This window comes from Morus notabilis, unplaced genomic scaffold, assembly GCF_000414095.1.
Source record: "Morus notabilis unplaced genomic scaffold, ASM41409v2 Scaffold274, whole genome shotgun sequence".
NCBI classification, from domain to species: Eukaryota; Viridiplantae; Streptophyta; class Magnoliopsida; order Rosales; family Moraceae; genus Morus; species Morus notabilis.
Genome location: NW_010358785.1, coordinates 609,421 through 625,435, shown reverse-complemented (window position 1 = coordinate 625,435; position 16,015 = coordinate 609,421). Strand labels below are relative to the sequence as shown.

At 31.2% G+C, this 16,015-nt stretch overlaps 1 protein-coding gene across 1 annotated transcript; it reads right to left on the bottom strand.

The window, feature by feature from the left end:
- Positions 1-4,384: 4,384 nt before the first annotated feature.
- LOC21402298 (UV-B-induced protein At3g17800, chloroplastic) lies at positions 4,385-7,588 on the bottom strand. Its single transcript, XM_010093463.2, has 4 exons — positions 7,430-7,588; positions 7,158-7,306; positions 6,353-6,672; positions 4,385-5,458 (listed from the first exon to the last, which is right to left on the bottom strand). The coding sequence occupies exons 2-4, from the start codon at positions 7,296-7,298 to the stop codon at positions 4,624-4,626; spliced, it is 1,296 nt and encodes a 431-aa protein (XP_010091765.1). The 5' UTR covers positions 7,299-7,306; positions 7,430-7,588; the 3' UTR covers positions 4,385-4,623.
- Between the last annotated feature and the right edge of the window lie 8,427 nt (positions 7,589-16,015).

Below are 16,015 nucleotides of genomic sequence, written 5' to 3'. Positions count from 1 at the left end.
AGAAAAAATACAAATATAATGGGGTAAAAAAGTAATTATACATTAAATTGATCAGCAACCTTTAGCCTTTGGATGACACCTGTCATTTCTGTTAGAAAAACTACGATTAAGAGTTTATTAGTTAATGTATCATAGATTAAAGCGAACCGATGTTACGTTTTAAAGATTAAGAGATAAATTGTTATAAGGGTTATAGTTCAGGAGGATTTTTGTAAATAATCCAAAATTTAAAGTAAAACAATACAAAAACTAAAGGTTAGTTTCCACAAATAGACCTAAAATTTTAGCCGTTTTTAATTTTGAACTCTAATTTATACACATTCCATTAAGTTCTAATGCATAATTGACAGAATGACCAAAACTGAAACAAAATGAAACCTCAAAGACCATCCGTGCGATATTTGAAAAGTCATAAATTAAAGTCAGATTGAGTGTAAACCTCAAAAACAAAAACCATTCGTGAAATTAACACTAAAGTTAAAAATATATTACTTTTTGTTCGAATAATTGCAATTATTATTATTATTTTTTCTAATTTTTCAATCACAGAAGTGCCGAAACTAGTTCCTATGGCTGATCCAAGATCCTGTGAAGATGACAATCAATGTCCGATAAGGTGCCTGAGAAGGTATCCAAATACAATTACAGGACATTGCTTGCCTTTAGGCCGACGTATATGCTATTGCCAGCTACCTTAGAAAGATATTGCTGTGCATGCATAATATATATATATGTTTTGTTTAAAACGCATAAAACCAAATACGGTGATGTTGATTAATTACATGTCATTTGACATAACAGTTGTTGGCAATAATTATACACGTTTTAAGTAACTCAATGAAGTTAAGTTATATACTTTTTTATTCTTTATTTACGCGGACTCAAACATAATTTGTTTTTGTGGTCATTGGAGTCTTGGACTAAAAAACTATATATGCAACTCCTAAAAGTAGCATTGTTATAGATGTGTGAATATCTAATCAGATGCAAACTTGGTCAGAATTTGGCTTTCGTGTTTTACAAATACTTAACAAATGTTCCTTCCAAGCTTGGAATTATTAAAGAATTAAGGGTGTGTTTGTTTCACAACTCAAGTTAAGAACTTGAGTTGTATATGTGAAAGAAAAATAATAAAAATGTTAAATTTAAATTTTTTATGAAAAACACTGTAATAATAAAACTAATTGAGTTGTGACTTGAGTTATGAAAAAGAACGAGGCCTAAGAAAATTAATAAAAATATCCACAAGTAATTCTAGAAAGTCAATGAAACGCAGAAAAAAACATAGTTATAGAAGTTTCTATGAAGTAAATGAATTAAGAAAATGAAGATGAAGACCTTTTATTGATCGATAAGGCAAAGATGAAGATACTATTGTTGGATTATAAATCCAACGTTGAGCTTATATGTGAATAATTATGTGTTGTAAACTGTCATATAAATTTAAGCCCATTTAAAGTGGTCTACTAAGGTTTGGGTAATTTGGGTTTTAATGTATCTAATATGGTATGGGCCTTTAATGTGTAGAGACTTAAAGGGTAATTTCTGTTTTTATGATGGGCTAAAATAGAAATACCAAAAGATAACAAGGAAGTTATCTATATATAGCGGTTATGGTCTCCAGATCGCACGTTATATTCTATTCTTTCTGATATCTCATCATTAGAGAGAGTACATAGAGAAACTAAAAGAGTTCTCTAAGAAAACACGTTGATTTGGAAGACAAACTGCACGGTTCTAGAGATAAATTAATTAATATGGATTCAGGTACGTTTCCGCTTACAGATTTATTAATTTTTGATGATTTAACATGAATGTTTTTAATTTTTTGGTGATAATTTTCACCAAATCATTGATTTCTAACAACTATCATACTATAAGTGGTGTTCATTCCGGTTTTATTTGTACTGCCCATACTACAATGCAAGAGTGAGCTTAGTCAACAAAATATCCGTTGTTTTTCATAATTGAATTTATACGTTGTCGTTTTTATGTCCAAATATAGATTTTCTTATGCAATAGATTTAAGAAATAGATCAATTTTTCACTTTATTATTTGTGTTCTTAATACTTGAATTATGATAACTGACAGTTTGATTAGTAATGTCCTACATTAGGCCATGGTCTAACAAACCGAAGTTGTCTACCTCTTGTGCCAACTGTAACCCAATTCACAAGTAAACTATGGCTCAAACAGCTAGAGGTCAAACGATTAGAATCCTAAACTACGTTTTAATTTTTTCGGCTGTGTAGTTATTGTACATATATATGTTTTTTCCATGATTATATACCACATGTAACAGACAATGATGAAATTTTCAAATAAAGAAAAGAAAAAAAAAAAAAAAAAAAAAACACTTATGTAGGGTACTGGGAATTATACCAAATCCTATGTTACCTTCGGAATTATACCAAATCCTACGGTATTCAATAGATTAGTGGCTTCTTATTTGCACCTGTTGTGGTCGAAAATTGCAAATACGATAGAACAATGAATACTTCACTTAATTGGACTCAATATCTGGAAAAAACCTCAAAGTAAATTCTTATCAATTCTCATGAAGTCACCGAAAAGTTCATTTTACCGATTCGAGTTTAGAATTTGAGTTTTGCTACAGTAAAAAGTTCTCAGAAACAGTCACATCTAACTTTTTTTGCTACAGTAAAAAGTTTTCACATAAAGTCACATCTCAACTTGAATTAAAAATTTGAATCAGTGAACTAAACGGACCCTGTATCCCAAAACTACCATGTTTATTAGTCTGCAATGTGGGGGGATCAGTTACCATGAATTTATTCCCGGCCATAGACTTATAGTGGATTGATCTTGTTCAGATAATCAACTGTAACGTGCTTTAACTATTTGTGTGGTAAATTCAAAGTTATTACGTTTATTGCATTCTGTTTTATGTTGTTCTGGTAAGCATTTTATCATTTTGTTTTCTTTCTACGTTTCGTCTTTGTAAACTTGCACAACGTCGTCTTGTATTTGCTTGTGTTTTGTTTTTGGTTAATTAATTGTTTTTTTTTTCCACGACAACATTCTGAATGACATGGTAATCTTACGGTCAACATTCATCTTCACATCAACCCCCTTTTCCTATACAACCCTCTGTGTCATAGTGGTTAAGTGTATTGCAAGGTAAAAGGTTCAAGGGTTGTAGACAACAGCCCCAGCCCCAAAAAAAAAAAAAAAATGAACCGTTTTCTATAAATTTAACAAAGTATAACAAAGATTTACTTTAAAAATTTATTAGGAAAACAAATTTTTACTTATGGTTTGCCATTTGACACTCACTCTTTCGTTTTCTAAGTTCAATTCGATTTCATGTTTCCCACTTATGTGTAGGTCTTCCCTTCTTGATTTTTTGACAGATTATCTTTAAATCATATATTTGCAAGGAAACAAAAGTTACTTTCAAGGAATTCGTTCCCATTATAAGATACCAGATAATGTCTCCATATCTCAAGCCAGTGTTTTATTCTAAGAATAGGGTAAGGTATCTATCCTAATTCGAACATCCTCTCAATCCAAGCTTAAGTTGTTTTGAAATTACCTTTGAAGCTTATTTCCAATAGTTTCAATTTCATGAAAGTTTCTCCACTCCAATTAGTTTTAAAAAGTAGTGTCACATTATTTATTTTGTTAGTTTTATAAATGTAAGTGCATTTTGAACTAAGACGCATAATTCAGGAATTAATAATTTCAGAGGCATTTATTAAAGTATTAAGTAATATCAGATCATGGTGTTAGTTTATATATATATATATATATATATGGTATTTTTCAACTAGGTTACACAATTCAGGAGGTAAAATAAATCTCTTTTTATAAATTCAGAAGCATATTGAAACATCGTACAAAGTTTAAAGAACGTTTATGAAATTGATCGAAAAAAGTAAACGTTCCCTAAACAACCATCCAATCCAACCAACGTTTATGAATCACCGGCTGCTGTTTTAAAGGAGGCGTAGTCTGTATACGCCGAGTTCAGAAAAGTCCAACAAAACACAAAACTGATGCTGACACCAACAAAGTTGTCCCTTCTTAAAGTTGTACGTTCTAAACGTGTACAAATTGATTATGGCTTAGCCCCATGTTACTTTTGGTAAGCCCAGGACTTGGAAACCTAGAACTTAAAAAATTAAGATCTCGTTCACTTTGCGGATTTGAGTTTTCAGTTCTAAATTTTTACAGTAAAAAACTCTCAAAAAAAATCACATCTAATTTTTTCTGCTACAGTAAAAAATTCTCATAAAATATCACGTCTCAGCTCGAATAAAAATAATGAACCATTTTCACTAGTCCACTTCCTTATTTCAAGATAGCATTCAGCAGCGGGATATCCATACATAAAAACTTTTACTGTCAGCAACAACGTAAAGCGAGAATGGAAATAACTCAATTAAACGAAATCTTGAACAAAGTTTTCACATATTTAATATTCCAAACTTAATTATATTAAATCCTCACTAGAAATTAGAAAGAAATTCTCTATTTACATAACAGTTAGCACGAAATGACTGGGTATCATTACAAAATTTACACTCCACTATCTCATTCTCATATAATTTTGAGTGGTGTACCTTAAACTTCTAAGGTAGGAATATAAGCGTACACAGTCAATTCAACACGAAATGGTACCTCGCATCCACGTAGCTCTCCACGTCCCAAAGGAAAGAACCAAATGTCACAGCTTCCAAGACAAGCCTCTTCAGACCAGCAAAACTAATCTTGATGAGCTCATCTTTTGAAGAATCAACAGTTCCCTGAGGCGTTATGACAATCTCTGGTCTTCCAAACAGTGCCTCCGTGTGCTTCTCGATGATGCTGACCGCCTCCTTGGATCTTATGGTCGCATATCTCTGAAGGGTCTCCCCATCGAAGGACATAACATAGGTCCGTAGTCGGGAAGGCTTCATACCATGACCAAAACCCCCAGGACTCGTGCCCCCAGCCCAGGAAGAAACTTCAGGATGTGAAGGTGCTGCTTGGAAAGACTCCCCTCCACCAAGGGGCCTACTGTCGTCTCCCACAGCTTGCTGAACGTTCGTGTCATCACCATCCAATGTGTTTGGAAGGATCTTCATCGTCTTCTCAAGTTGAAACCTTTGGTCAACCCGCTTGAGGAAGTACCCATACATCACAGATGCTGCATAAACCTGCCCAACCCTGAGTTTGCTTATCTGTGCAACAGAAGTTGAGTCGCCCAAACGGTTTCCCAAGATGAGAGCTAAATGATTCTGGATCATTTCATAGGCTTCAGGTGAGTGAAGCTGCTCAAGTTTTTCATCCTGACTTGGCCATGAATCAACACAGCCAGAAGGATCTGATGCTGAGGTTTCAATGGATGGTACCAAAGACACATTGGCATCCATGAATTTCTGCACAACCAAGGCGTACAAAATTTCTTCCAGAGCCTTTCTCCTTTCATTAGCCTTCACCTCAGCAATTCTCCTACAACATCAGAAAAAAGCTTCAAGGATCAATGCTCTTCTCCGTCTAGATTTTCTATATTGACAACACGAAATTTACCCAAATAAAATAAAATAATTATTAATAATAATATAAACACACACACGCGCGGTAAAAAAATGTTTTCGGTTTCCCTGAAAACGCTTAAAAATTAGAATATTCATATTGAAGTTCACTATTTTCAAAAGTTTCAAGATTTTACACGATGGGCAAATTAACCGCCACCGTTAAATTTTCCAAAATCTATTGCCAATTAAGCTCTAGAAACCAAAATTACCAAAACTATTAGGTTCAAAACTGAACAGCCAAAAAAAGGTTTAGAAGCGAAACATTCATTTCTTGAAAAGTTCAGAGTCTGCTAGTGCTTCAAAAAATCCAAAGAACAAACACACCCACAAAGACACAAAACTAAAATAACTACAAATATTTTGAGAGGGTGTAGTAGAGAGAAAAACTGAACTTCTCAGTTTAATACGTAATAAAATGAGAAAACTTGGGGCCCAATTGGGATTCCTTATGGGGGCAAACTACAATCAAAATGGGAAAAAATAAACGCCCCCAAAACATATCACACTAAAGGACATTTAGCAACACATTTAAGCAGAAGTATCTTCGTGAAACAAGCTTGAATTAAGGAAACAAGAAATGACGACATTTCCACCTTAGTTTTTACATTATCATTTTGGACAGGAAACTTGTGAAAACTGGTTTCTGAAATCATATACTACAAACAGTTTGTAGAGACATAAACATAAAGGCTCTTGGTGGTCCTTTCTTGTTTCCCCTTATTTTCAATCAAAACAATTATTAATTTTTCTGCTCCAGTAAGTTGACAACAATATTTACAATATCTAAACTGTGAGATAAAGAACAAACCTGTACAAAGCTAAGTCGGTGCCCGTAGCGGAAGGTTCCTCACTTTTCTCAGCATCACAGTCTGTTTGAAGCTGTTGAGCAGCATCACGGTCTGTTTGAAGCTGTTCAAGCTGCTGCTCAACGGCAGCAGGCACAAGATGTGGATGACTCATCAAGATTTGAGATAAAAACTGCCCAACAGGAGACTCCAGCTGCAACGGAGCAATCGGAGAATCTGAACTTCCTGAATCTGAAGACGTCGACGCTCTAACTAGCAGGAACCTCCTACTTCCAAAACTAATTCTTTTGTGACCCAGCTTTGATCTAGATGACGTTTTGTGCTGCCATACATAAGGGTAATCCTCGATGGTGAGAATAAAACATAGCAAATACTTGGAAAATGTAACTCCTCACTATAAAACTCCAATCTCACAAATAAAATTGCAAGAGCCAAATCTCAGCTTCTCATATGTAAATCTTACACCAATATTAAGATGTGATTAAAAATCAAGAGAAATTACTCATGCTTCCAAATTTTATATCATAATCCCTTTTTTAGGCTATACATAAACGAAAAATAATTTGCAAAAGAAAATTAGTATAAAATCAGTATAAATAAACTAAACTCATACAGGTAAAGTTAATTATAATACTTGCAACCAATATACGAGAGATAAGATTACGACCAAGAAAAAAAATCGAAATACAAAGATAATATACTCGGATTGATAAAGCAGATTCACAACCATGCAAGATTAATTACTAAAATTTCACTAAAGAAAGTTCAATTAGACAAAAATAACAAGCGAAAAGCGAAATTATGCACCTTCATTGAGAGGCCAAAATTGGTACCGAAACATGGAAAACTGGTACGATTAGAAGTCAAATTAACCGATCTGGAAATGGAATTCGAAATCATATAGCTGCTGAACGGAGATTGCATAAGGCTCGCCGCTGCTGCGTCCATATTCAGCTCTGCAAGACCCACAGAAAATCATGTAAAGAAAACAATTCTAAAACAATTGAATGAAAAAATTGAACATCAATTTTAAAATCCGAAAGACTCAATAATTTACATATCGATTTCACAAAGCGTACCTATTGGGGAGAGCGAGATGAAGGGACAGAAAGAAACCCTAGAAACAGAAAGTAGGAGAGATGGAGGCTTTTCGAGTTAGAGAGAGAGGAGACGATGTATCTGTTCTTTCAACGCTTTTGTGGGAAGATTGCACGAGATTTACCTGTTCTGTGGGCTCTCGCAATGGTATGGCTTATATATATATATATAATATATATATATATATATTTGTCAGCTTAGAAATATAAAACATAAAAAATAAATATTTACAAAAATAGGACCCTCATTCTTCGAATTAATTACACTGCTGCCCATATATTTTCACTTCTTTTGTTGTAATAAAATATTTACCCAAACTAAAACCATATTTGGAATTAACTACACAGATATCTATACTTCCTTCTATATATATATATATATATTTTTTTTTTTTTTCAATAAAAAAATAATAATAATAATAATAACGAGCAAAAAGTTCTCTTCAAATTTAAGTAGAGATTCTCGTTTAGTTCGCTAATTCGAGTTAAGATGTGATGTTATGTGAGAGCTTTTTACTGTAGCAAAAAAGTTAGATGTGATTGTTTTTTAGAGCTTTTTACTGTAGTAAAACTTGAATTCTAAACTCGAATCGGCGAAGTGAACAGAACCTTAATGTCCTTTATTCATTTCCAAAAAGTAAAAATATTCTAAAAAATAATTTCTTTAGTATTTTCATACTAAAACTTGTAGAAATCTATCACATACCAAGAGTTAACGAGTTGCAATATATATTTTTTTTATTTTATTCCACTTTTAATATGTGTATAAACATAATCCATATATAAATATGTCTACACATATATATAAACATATGTTCATAGTCCACTCTAATTAACTTTATATATGTTACACCATCTCAATATAAATATTAATTCAATGGTATTGACATCAACAAATGTGATATGAAATATTATTTTCATTTGTACTATAATGCATAAAACTATTTAAAATACAAAATTTACTTTTCTCATGATCATTAAGTTTTGAAAGTTGTAAAATTAAATTTTTAGTTTTAAAATAATTAGAAAATGTAAAAATTGTAATGATTAAATGAGAAATAAAACATTTCAGCTAATAACAATTAAATGCCGAATTTAACATATGTTCCACTTGGTGACAAATTTATCACAAATTTAATATAGCATATGTCAAAGTTAATACAATAAATAACATTGCATTATTTTTTATACTTAAATACTAAATTTACAATTGACACATCAATTATAGCGATTTTGATGAAGATGCCAACTAATTGCACTTGTGGAAGCCTACTACGAGCCCAAATGTGACAGAAGCTCATACACATTCAATCAAGAAACTGCTGAAAATCAACAGCCTTTTGTGGTATTCATAACTACCACTAGCAAAAGATGGACTCATATCATCTAGCCTTAAAATTTGAGATTAAGTGTATTTGTGTTTTGTAATGGTGTGTAAATGACTGAGTGTTTATAGTCATTAGTGTTATTTTTTTGGTTGATTATAACTTGTAATTAATGTGTGTTAGTTGCTGAATTAAGGGTGTGACTTTTAGCCTTTTTCATAACTGAATATAGCATTTGGAGAGTTTGTTCTAACGATTTATGTGTTTTCAGCTTATTTCCTTAAATTTCTTGTCTTTAGTGGATTTCCAAAGTGGTGAGTTCAAAACCTAAGAGTGGTGATCAATTATGTATCCCTTAGTCTCTTTATCTTTCTTTCAAACTTTGTTACTTCATAATTTTTAAGCAAACCCAGACCAGTTTATCTACAATCCAATCAACCACAATTTTTTATTTAGATTTCCAGCATCAAATTCATTGAAGATGCTCTTCTCATAAGTGTTTGTTCCGCTACTTAGCTCGACTTCATGACATGTTCGTATAAGTCTGTGGCCAACTCAACTATGGACACAAGCATGTTTCGTGCTCATACTTTTGACGAGTCCTTTCTTATCGATCTATTAAGGTTTTAAGTTCATTTTTATAGACTTTTTTTAGTAATTTTCCATACAAATTATGTAAAAATTCTTTAGAAAAAAAGTAGATTTTACTTTTGAAAAATTAAATAGGTTGAAATGTTAATTTTATTTCATTTTAATAAGGAAAAATTACATGAAAATACCTTCTGAATTTTAATTTATAATATTCGCTTCCTTTAAACTTTTTGTAAAAGTAGCTTCGATAATTTGTTTATGCTTTTTCATGGACTGTCCTACTCGGTAGCATATAGAAGCGTTACATATTGTTAAGTTTGTGTAACAACGATGCTGAAAGGGGTGCAACACTTTTATCAAACCATTAATTTCTTATTCCTACACCTTTCTAACATTACTATTCAAGAGTAAGGCCCCGTTCACTTCGTTGATTCGAGTTTAGATGTGACTTTATGTGAGTGTTTTTTACTATAGCAAAAAAGTTAGATGTGATTGTTTGTGAGAGCTTTTTACTGTAGAAAAACTCAAATTCTAAACTCGAATCAGCGAGGTGAACGAGACCTAAGTCTTATGTACACCTTTAACCTATGTCTTTTATAGTGTAGTGCGGAAAAATTGACCTATAAGTAATTAAAGGTTAGGTTAGGTTGTGTATGTAAGAAAAATATTATAATAAAAAGTAAATTTGAATTTTTATTAAAAAAACACTATGACAATAAAACTTGAATTGTGAAAAAAATAAAACTTAGGGCTTGTTTTTTTTTTGGAGTAAAACTCAAAAAAAGTTTGAACTAAAGTTACAACTTTATTCAAGTTCATGTTCGTTTATAAAATTTGAGTTTGAACTTGAGTTTTAACTCGAGTTTTAACTTGAGTTTATGACTAAAATATGAGTTTAAGTTTCCCCTTCAACTCAAGTTCTTAAACTCAAACTTAAGTTAATGAACAGTATTTTTTTTTATTCTTAGAGGAGAAAAATGAAAAAGAATGGACAGTTTGGTAAATTCGTAGGTCAACAGCACAAGATCTTTTGGCTTTGGACAGAAAGGATCAAAGCGATGAAGCGAAACTGATGGGGTGAGCGCCCGGGAGATTTCCAGGGTAGAAAGTAGGGGGGCCCACTTATGGTACTTACGTGTTTGATTCTTGGATTTCCATTGCAAGTTGGAAAGAAAGCGTAGATTCTTTAGATCGTGCCTGTGGATGTGGTGGCCACAAGAATAGGGGCGAAATAATTTTGTGAAAATTTGTTTGGTTTGATTCACTATTGTTTACGCGGCTACTTCTGAGTGGGCTCTCTCTTTGTGGTCTTGGGCAATTCTTGATTCAAAGAAATCGTCCCCTTCCACAAGCCTAATCCGGTGTCCTTTCTCTCTCTCTTTGATTTTTTTTTTTTGGATTTATAATTTAAGGTCCGTTTATTTTACCGATTTGAGTTTAAAATTTAAGTTTTGTTACAGTAAAAAACTCTAAAAAATAATCACATCTAACTTTTTTATTACAGTAAAAAAATTTTCACAAAAAGTCACATCTCAACTCGAATTAAAAATTTAAATTAGCCAACTAAACGAGCTCTTAATTAACTCAAGTGTAGACGAAACTATGAACCATGAAGTTTAAAAGATCAACAGTTTCACGAATATATCACATTTCTAAAGGCTGCAAAAGATATTTTGTTAAGAAAAATAATACCATCACAAAAAAAAAAAAAAATGAAAAAAAAAACAAACTCATGAGGAATTTTAAAATAAAGATGATAACTTTTTTGCTAGTATATAATAAAGATATAACTTTTGACTTATAGAGATAGAAAAATTGTGACAAAACCACTATTTCCCTTTATAAAAACTAACTGCATTTTTATCTGCATTCAAGATATATATATATTTGTATAAAGTGTTGGGTAATTTTTAAAGAAGCTAATTCAATAACCAAAATTAAATGTTTGTTATTTCAGTTTCTCAGTTATTCCTAAAATAAAAACAAAAAAACAAAAAGATGAAAAAAGAGCGCTCAAGTTGGGAGAAGACACTTGAAATACTATTATTTGTATCTTTGTAAGCTCTTCCAAGTTGCTCAATAGCTTGAATTGAGCTCATATATCCCTTTATTTGTGGATCCTTTCAGGCATAAATAAAAATTATATTGTAAATTAAAATAATAAATTTTTTTAAGGGATAAAATTTTTTTTAAGGAACAAAAAATATATTTTTCTTAAACTTCATACATTTAAAAAAGAGAAAAGTACACATAAATAATATCTTTTACCATTTTGAGTGGTATTTCTGATTTTTTTCTCTTTAAAAAATTAAAATACAAATATAAACATTTATACTAATATTGGAAAACAAAAAAAAAGGTTCGTTAAATGTTTCGGAAATTTTATCAATAAACATAAGATGTATCTCTATAGTATTAAATATTATGACTAATGAAGCTAATAAATCTTTGGGTGAGCAACGAAACTTTCAATATAGAAGTAATAAGAAAAGGAAAAAAAAAAAAAAAAAAGACGACATTGAAAAAAAAAAAAAAGAAAATACGGGCGTTTGGAATTGGTTCCAAAACGTTTTTATTTTTTGTATGAAAATGAAAACGAAAACGTTTTTATTTTCATTTTGAAATCATTTCTGAAAATGCGTTTGGTAGTTTTATTCTGAGATTATTTTCAGTTTTAAAAAAAATTGAAATTGTGTTTAGTAGTTTAATTTTTAAAAACGTTTTCATTACTTTAAATCAGAAAAATTACCATCCCAAAATATGAATAGAATTGCAAATTTTGAGTTTTTCTATATATATACCAGAAAATTTACCATCCTAAAGCATTAACATATGCAAATTTTGAGGCTTTTTTTAAAATACAGGATTGGTTTCTGGGTTGGTTCTGGAGACCGTTGAATTCGGAAGAAGTCCACAATTTTGGTTTGTACTAGAGGGAAAGCTGCACATTTGGAAATAAACCCAGAAAGTTGCTGATTAACTGAGACATTTAATAAAATAGAAAAATAATGGAGATTATATATATATATATAAATACAGTATATACATACACATACATGCACATCAATCGAAAAAAAAACAGAGCAACAAAAAAGCAAAAAAGAAAAAACCAGAGAGAATAAAAACAGGCAAGAGATCGACCACTTTCAATTTCTAATTTCCACATTTCACGAACATAAATCGAGCTTCAAACTTCAAACTCACCACAGTCTCATCCGATGCTTCAAAATCTCAAACAACTCCGATCAACAACCGCGAAATCAAATGCAAAATAGAGAATAAAAAAAAAAAAACATTACCGTTTGGCAAGCCGGAAAAGGAGCGAGAAAATCACGGCACTGGAGAATTGAGCTGAATCTGGAGGTGGTGAAGGAAGAAGCTTCGCTGTCGAAGACACTTTCTCAATCGCCGTAAGAGTCTGAGGGGAAATAATAATCGAAAGAGTCGGAGAAGAGAGAGAGGGAGGAGAGAGAAAGAGGACAAGTCAGTGGAGGAGAAAGGAGATTTCCAAATCTTCCGGTGAATGACCACCGTCTGCGGAGTTGAGTCGGTGAAGACGAAGAGGCCGAGATTGGTGTGGTACGGGAAAAAAGTGAGGAGAAAATGAAAATGAGTAAAATTCGTTTTCAGAAACTGTGCAATTTTATGAGAAAGACCAAAAACGTTTTCAGTTTTGTTTTTGATTAAATGGGGCTCCAAACACAGTCTTCAAACCATTTTCAGTTTTTACTCCTCGAAAAACGTAAAAAATAGAAATGAAAACAGAAACAAACAGGGCAAGGTCTGTCGAATCGGGAGAGAATAAAAAAAATAAAAGATAGAGAGAATTCAAAAACAGGCGAGAGACATTCTCTACAAGCCCAATAGTAGCCCAAATACTTTAGCATGCCCACTGATCAGAGGGGGCACAGCCTAAAAACTACAAAAACTATAGTGGATGGTCGTCGGTCATGATCTTAGTGGGGGCACTTGCCAATCACCGCGCTCTCCACGTGGACGTTTAGTTTATAAATTCAGAGTCATGATTTAAAATTATTCTTGATTTATATATATTTTTTGTGAAATAAAATACTGTAACGAATCACGAACTATGATTCGAACCATCACACAAATCCTCATACCAAACACTAGATTTGTTGTTAGATCTTTTGTGTCCGCCAATAAAATTATGTAACATTAGTTAACTTTCAATAGGATTTAGTTAACGTGACATGAAATTTAAATTGATGTGTCATGATATTATTGAAAAAACATAAAAGAAAACACGAATAAGGAGATGCAAGAGTCGATTTCTAACATTTTCAAGTGATTTTTGTTAAGAGTTATGTTCTTCCGTTAGTTTTATGTAGAGTAGTGATGTAGAAAATAGAAATTCTTTTCGATGTATGCGCGCGATTGTGTTTACAAGGGTTATTATTGCAATTTGAGTTTATCAAAAAAATGAACCTATATTTTTGATGTTCTCAATCTTGTACCTTTGAATTTCAACTCTTATTTAGGTTAACGGTTGATTTGGATATAATGAATTGTCAAATTTAATCTTTACAGCTTATAGATGATTTTGTAATAAAAAATGAATAAAAGTAATATTGAAAAAAAAAAAAACAAAAAAATCACATTATCTAAGAGATAGAAAGGGTAATTCATCAATACAGAGGTTAAAATCGAATATTGACATGGAAAAAGTACACATTTAACATAGATTTTTGAAATTCAAAGGTACAGTGTTGAAACCTGTATATTTCTTCCATCGAATTACAAAACTGATCCAATACAAAAAATATAAAAGAATTAATTATCCAAAAACTCATTGAAAATCATCACCTTATTCAAAATCCAATTAAAGTCATTACATTTTTTTTAAAAAAAAGAAAAACTAAAATTCAATACCATTAACTTACAAAATATCCCCACTATTTAAAAGTTTTTGTTTCGGATAGAATGAGGCAAAAAAAAAAAAAACAAAAAGCTCCCTTAATCCATAACCTCTCACCTACATATTGATCTCAAAGTCGTCCATTGGTTAATTTCTCTTTTATCTTTATTCTCCATTGATGTTCTTTAAGCATTTTGTTTCTTATTTCTTGATTTTTCTTACCGAGCAAGAGTTCATTTTTCTTTTTTCATGAGAACTATATATTTGTCACTGTAATTTTCTAGAAAATCTCTTTAAAAATTAAGATTATACTCGATGAATTTTAAAACGCATATCTTAAAAAGATGTTGGTAATGTACAATAACTTATCATGAGTCATATCATATCTAACATAGTCGTATTCCTTCTCTCAGCTATATGTTCTGTTACAGAGTATTTAATGTAGTAAAATGAGAAATAACCCCATCTTTTACTAATTTTCTTAAGAAATCATCAAGAAGAATTCATCACCTTGATAGGATCAAAGTGCCTTTATAAAAACTTACGACGTCGGTTCCTAACCAACATTAAAAAGGATATTACAATGTCCCTAGCTTCAACGTCGGTTTGGTGACTGACGTCGAACCCATCCCACCACACAAAAGCATGGTGGAAAGCCTTTCGTGTTGTGGTCATTAGTGGTCCCACTAATTTAGAAATAAACAACATTACAATCTTGTCAGAATAAAATATTCAGCTTTATTCATGGGTTGATGAACAAATCGATTAATGCTTATCTTTAAGATTATACGTTTTCGTATATTGTTCTCACTTATGCGTAATCAAAGAAGAATTTAGAAGCATTGGATCATGTTGTATCTTTAAACAATTAGCCATAATAAATAACATGCATTTTATGAAAATAAAATACTATAAATACCTTATAATAATCTTTCAGCATGAAAATAAAAGCTGCTTTACAAAATACCCTATCCTAAAAGATTTCCTCTTTGTTTTCTTTTGGTTTTTTTTAAACCATTCGTTTTTCATTTTTATTCTTCATGTTTATTTTGTGTTCTATGAATTCATAAATACTATAATGACACGTTTTTAGTTCATTCATATTTATAACGATTACATTTTTGCTATAATTAAATCATAAATTTGTTTGGTACACAACCTGATAAGTGCATGAAAATGTACTTATGGAGTTGCTATTTAGTGAATAAAAGATAAAAAAAAATACAAATTATTGTCAAACATTTTCCATAAATTGAATGTTCAATAATTTTAATTGAAAATTTTTTATTATAATTTCTTTTAATTACTTTTAAGATTATTTAAGTTTAATTTAATTTAACTAATTTGTTTTTTTTTTTTTCATTGTAGGAAATAAAATGCAATCGCTCTTTTTGTGCATGCAGCTTCCATAAAGCCAAGCCCAATCAAATGCGTTTTGGACAAGTCCACTCCAAACAAGCCCAATATTCTCCCAAGCATGTAAAATTGTAAATCAATGGTTTTATTTTCAGGGAAAGAAAACACCGTAGTAAAAAAAAAAAAAAAATTTAAATTTTTATAAGAAAAAATATCGTAGAAAATAAGTTTGAGTTGTAAAAAGAATAAGATTTTCTTGAGTGATTTGGTCGAGTGAAAAAATGTGATATGCCAATCAGCCTTCAATCAAATAGAAATCAATTAAATGTAATTTCTCCATTTAATTTGTAATTTTATTCTCCTATAGTTCCTAAACACTGTAAATAGAGGGGTCTGTCAAGCATTTTTCTTCATCCAAGA